This window comes from Elephantulus edwardii, unplaced genomic scaffold (genome assembly GCF_000299155.1).
Source record: "Elephantulus edwardii isolate Elephantulus edwardi_28Jun2011 unplaced genomic scaffold, EleEdw1.0 scaffold00249, whole genome shotgun sequence".
NCBI classification, from domain to species: domain Eukaryota; kingdom Metazoa; phylum Chordata; class Mammalia; order Macroscelidea; family Macroscelididae; genus Elephantulus; species Elephantulus edwardii.
Genome location: NW_006399999.1, coordinates 2,964,953 through 2,970,618, shown reverse-complemented (window position 1 = coordinate 2,970,618; position 5,666 = coordinate 2,964,953). Strand labels below are relative to the sequence as shown.

The window sequence follows — 5,666 nt, the reverse complement described above, 5'->3', positions numbered from 1 at the left end:
CATTATCCAACCATATGGGCATGAGTTCACAAAGATACATACTCATCACTTTTGCCCATCTGTCCCTGAATCCTGGAGACTCGCCATGCAATGAGGAGTCAATATGAAGTGAGCAAAGCAAAGGTTTTAGGGTCAGAAATACCTACTTCACAATTGTAATTTTCTTATATCAGAACCCTGTAACTGATCAAGGGAGTTCTGGTAGCTTTGTCCTCAGAGGGTTACACTACTAACACAATGGCCACACCTCTTTTACTGTTGAAACCACCAGCAACTCTTGCTGGTGATAAAACGGGCAATCTCCTCCCTTGTGATATACAGCTTTGGAAAACCAAAGAAGGGTTGGCTTTGGATCAATTTGGTCTCAACAGCAATAAATTTTGAATTTGAGTAACTGATCAATAAGAATTTTAGTATTCCAAGAAATAATTAACATTAAATATATTTTGATACTTATATAAATTAATAATATAAATTTTTAAATACAAGAGATGCTTATGGTATCTAAGGTTGAGGGTAAAAATCCTCAAAATTATACATTTGACAAACATTGACGTAGATGATTTTTAAGGTCTCTTTCTCTTTCATCTCCTTGAGAGTCTTCCTCTCTTTCTCTGACCCTTCACCTTTCCCAGTATGATGTCTTTTTCTAAGGACTTACTTCTCCTGACAACAGGCTCAAGTATGTGACACTAAGTTTCATCATCCTTCCCTCTAAAGAGCACCCTGATTATACTTCCTCCAAGACAGACTTGTTCTTTTGGTAGGACTATCATTCTTTAGAGAACTCTGGTGGCCTAGTTGTAAGAAGTTGTGCTGCCAACCCACACTCAGCTGGAATACATTTGTTGCTCTATGGGCACTCTGAAAACTTGAGAGTGTCAACTATGACCCAATTCCAACTCAAGAGCACACAACAAGACGACCCTTTAATAACACTAGGGCATACATTCTTAAAATGACTTGACTACCAGATGTAGAATTCTGGGTACAATCTGCTGATCGGATGGAAACAAGTAACAATACCAGGCAACGATACCAAGATTTTAAGTGCTGAAGAGAAGTTAACATTTAAAAAGAAAATGGAATGGAAGTGGAAAATGATGGGATACAGATGGTCTTTTAAACTGCTTTATTAACTTCACAATATTAAATTTATAGTTTACCTAAGAATGGTTGAAACAAACCTGACAGAAACTTTTACATTGACAGAAAACAATATTCAATAAGAAACTGGAAAGTGCAAACACCAAAGAGCTTAAATGCAAACTAAATCACAGCAGCACAAACTGGAAAACAGAAGATATATATCGTTAATCTCAGGGAAAACAGTAGTATTTAAGGTATAAGGCAAAACTCTTCATGGTTGTCAGGTTCAGGAATTTGGGAGCGCATATAATGCTTCAGCTGCTGCTCTTTTATCTTTCTCCTGACTTCCTTCATCTCCTCCGTGTATCTTTCTGCATCATTTCCCTCTTCCCTATTGGGTGTGCCCAATCGAAAATTAGGAGCAAGTCGCCAAATTCGTCCTCGCCTGCCATTTCCTCCAGGCTGCCGGCCTTCCTTTTCCTGGTGGGCATTTTCCACACTGACATTTTTCCCTGTTTGTTCCTTTTTGGACTCCATTACTCCTAGAGATAAAGGCAAGAGAACTTTGTGGGCATATCAGGAACAAGGCCCTACTTGGAATCTTTCACGATTCAGAGTCCAGGAATTCCAACCTTTTACGAAAATTTTATTTTTCTCACCTGAGCAACTAGATGGCTCTGGGGGGGTCCCCAGTCCCCCTTTCCCCAAGCCCACCATTTTTCCTGCTGCTAAAACACTGAGGCCTCCACAGGCATCAAAATGGCGGACAGTGGGGGGGGGTAGCAAGAGGCAGGGGGTTTCATATTGGGCTCTGCACCTTCAGCGTTCCTTCTGGATTCCGCGCACACTAACCTGGGCCTATTAGTCTCCTGCTCCTCGCTTCCAGGTGCACCAAGCGATGCTCAGATCTGCAGAGGGCCGAGATTGAGGAAGTGAGGCTGGTAGGGGACCAAGCGATCTGTCCCGCCCCACCCCCCTACCCCCGACCCGGCCCTTCAGAACGACCCCATAGACCGCCTGCCTGCAGTGTCCATTTTCTGCACGAAGGGGGCGGAGCGGAGCGGGGTTTGGGGGAAGCCTGCACTGAGGGAAGAGGCAAGAGTTTCCCAAGGGTCGTCGCCCCCAGCCTGTGCCTCTGGCAGGGCCGACAGCCCCCATCCCGTACACACACACATCAGTTCTCGGCGGGCCGTGGGGTCACAAGCCTGGACCTGATGCTGCGGGATCTGCGCTGCTCTTCCCAGGGCTGCTTGAGCTCAAGGAAAGTGAGGTGTGTAGCCCGCGTGTCTGAAGCCCCTCGACCCCTGCTCAGCCCAGCCCAGCCCAGCCCTGAGGACCCCTCGGGGCTCTGTACCTGCTCCACCTGGTCACTCGGTCCCTGGGCCGCCCCTATCCCGAGAGCTCTGAGTACCGCCGCGAACCACTGCCAAGAAGGGGCGGCGCAGGGCGGGCGGTCCAGTCACGTGACGCTACGGCGCCCTGCGGCTCCGCCCCCACCCAGTGGCCTAGCCCTCCGCCTGGAGGTGGGTAGTGGGTGCTCGTTCTCCCTGCTGCTCGCAGTTCCCGTAACACCACCACCCTCGGGGCGGCCAACCCTTCTTCCCTCTTTCTTGTTCTCTACCTGACCGGGAAAGGCAGGGCAGCGTTTGCTCTACAGCGTTTGCTCTAAGACCACTTCTGTTTCTACTTTGGAGATTTCCTTTTATCCCTCTGACCTCTGGTGGCGTAGTCTATACTGAGTTGCATTAACCCAAAGGATAGAGATGGGACTTCTCTGGTGATTCGAATACACTAGTGGCACCATGGGAAAATAAGGGTCAACCGCCTCCCTTGCTATTGACAGTCTCGGAAACACCTATCAAACAGCCTTGGAAGAGTAAGAGTAGCTTTCAACCAACGGCAATGAGTTTTCCTGCTCTGAATACAGTCCCAGGATTCCAGGGCAAAATTTCAGAAGTCATGTAATTTAATAATCAAGATAAACAATATCTTAATACAATGTCTGTAAAAAATAATGCAAAAATATCCAGCATAAACAAAATGCCAAAATTTAAAAAGGATGCTTGCCACCACAGGATTCTGATAACCTGTGCAGTCCGCCAGGTGAGGTCTATTTGTAAAGTCTTCCTTTTGTGTTTCTTATAAGAAGGTATTTTATTTGCTTGGTGGCCTAGTGGTAAGAACCTGCGCTGCAATCCCAAATGCACCAGTTGTTCAAAGCCACCAACTACTCTGCTGGAAAATGATGGGCAATCGCCTCCCATGCGATTTACTGCCTCTGAAAAACCGGCAGAGGGTCAGCTATTGGTCGGTTCTGACTCTAAGGTACACAACAACAACATGAATAAATCATTGATTTGCTCTCCAGTTTCATTTCTGTCACCAACTCCGTACTTTCTGACGGGCATGGCTCCCCATTGTTTCTTAACGTTTGCAGTCCAGTCACTAATAATTATTAATGCATCTTGATTGCAAGTTTGATCAATTTCATACTGCAAAACTTGGTAGAAATCTTCAATTCCCCCCATTTTGGCTTTTGGTGGTGGTGCACATATTTGAATAATACTCGTGTTAACAGGTCTTTCTTATATGCATATGATTAACACCATACCATTCACAACATTGTACTTTAGGATAGACTTTGAAATTTTCCCTTTAATTATGAATCCAATACAATAATGCAAAACCTATACTTGGACCAAGAGGCAGTAGTCAGAACAAATCAGTGCAACACTGCATGGTTCAAAATTGGGAAGGGTGTATGCCAGGGATGTGTCCTGTCTCCATACCTTTTCAACCTCTGCGTTATGCAGATGACACAACCCTGCTCGCTGAAACTGAGGAGGACCTCATGCACTTACTGCAGAGGGTCAAGGACTGCAGCCTTCAATATGGACTGAGGCTCAATGCCAAGAAGACAAAGATTCTCACCACTGGACCAATTGGCAGCATCAGGATGGATGGTGAAGAGATTGAGATTGTTCACAGCTTCAGTTTGCTCGGCTCCACGGTCAACACTCTTGGCACCAGTAGCCAGGAAATAAAAAAACGTATTGCAATGGGAAAGTCTGCAGTTAGGAACCTCTCTAAAGTACTCAAGAGCAACAGTGTCTCTCTGGAGACTAAGGTGTGCCTGATACAGGCCATGGTTTTTGCAATCACTTGTTATGCATCAGAGAGCTGGACAATGACTAGGGAGGATAGAAGGAGAATTGATGACTTTGAGCTGTGGTGCTGGAGAAGAGTACTGAATGTACCATGGACTGCCAAGAAAACAAATAGATTCATCCTAGAGAGGGTTAAACCAGGCTGCTCCTTGGAGGCAAGGATTCTGGGGCTTCGCCTGACATATTTTGGACATGTTGTAAGGAGAGACAGGTCTTTGGAGAGGGACATCATGCTGGGCAGAGTGGAGGGACAGCGCAGGAGAGGAAGACCTTCTATGAGGTGGATTGATTCAGTGACTGGGGTAATCGGGATGGGTGTGTCGGAGGCAATGAGATTGGCACAGGATAGAGCAGGGTTTAGGGCAGTTGTACATAGGGTCGCTATGAGTCGCAAACGACTCAATGGCACATAACAACAACAGTATAGAGCATATGATTATCTCATTCGAAGTGGCCCGTGCCTATCCATTTCAGTTTACTAATGCCGAGAAATTAGATCTTCATGTGTTCCATTTCAATTTTCGCCAATTCCAGTTTTCCTATGGTCATACTTCATACATTCCATGTACAATTATTAATGGTTGTTTATAGCTGTTTCTCTTTATATTTTAGTGACTTTCCATTTGAGTTCTACCTCTAATATTATAGCATGGACCTCTTCAAAATATTGTCAGGGACCTCTCCAAAATACAGAAGAGGAATGATGTCAGTTTGAGGATTAAGGTACTTCTGATTTAGGCCCTGGTCTTTTCCACCACTTGCTATGCTTCTGAGCCCTGGGCAATGAATAAGGATTACAGAGAAATTGATGCCTTTGAGTTGTGGTGTTAGAGAAGAGTACTGTATATCCCAGAGACTGCCAGAAGAACAAACAAGGTATGTCTTGGAAAAATGCAGCCAGAGTACTTGAAAGCAAAGATACCAAAGCTTTGGCTCTCATACTTTGGACATTTTGCTAGGAGATGCTATTCCCTAGAAAGGAACATCACGTTTGTAAAGGTGGATAATCTGTGAAAGAAAAGAAGACACCTCCCCACCCCCAAGAAGGTGGACTGACATCATGATTGCAGCAATGGACTCAAGTATATAGAGATGACAAGGATGGCACAGGCAGGATAGCACAGGATTCAGGTCTGTTATTCATACTATATGAGTCATATTCGACTTGACAGCACCTAACAAAATCAACCTGCCACCACACTTCTTACTCCACTCATCCCACCCCTAATCTGCCATGTTCTTGGCTATCAATTCTCACTGATTTATCTGCATCAAAATACCAAGCACTGGGGAGGAAGGGGTGGAAATTAGCAAAAGGGAGTGGAATCATGTATAATTCTTCTGAAGACTTTTCTGTTTTACCTTTTTAAAAATTATTTTTAAAGGATTCTTTCTGCACTTCACACTACC

The 5,666-nt window shown here is 45.0% G+C and overlaps 1 protein-coding gene across 1 annotated transcript; it reads right to left on the bottom strand.

The window, feature by feature from the left end:
- Window positions 1-1,338: 1,338 nt before the first annotated feature.
- LOC102851649 (protein BEX4-like) lies at window positions 1,339-1,806 on the bottom strand. Its single transcript, XM_006899255.1, has 2 exons — window positions 1,749-1,806; window positions 1,339-1,631 (listed from the first exon to the last, which is right to left on the bottom strand). The coding sequence occupies exons 1-2, from the start codon at window positions 1,804-1,806 to the stop codon at window positions 1,339-1,341; spliced, it is 351 nt and encodes a 116-aa protein (XP_006899317.1).
- Window positions 1,807-5,666: the final 3,860 nt, after the last annotated feature.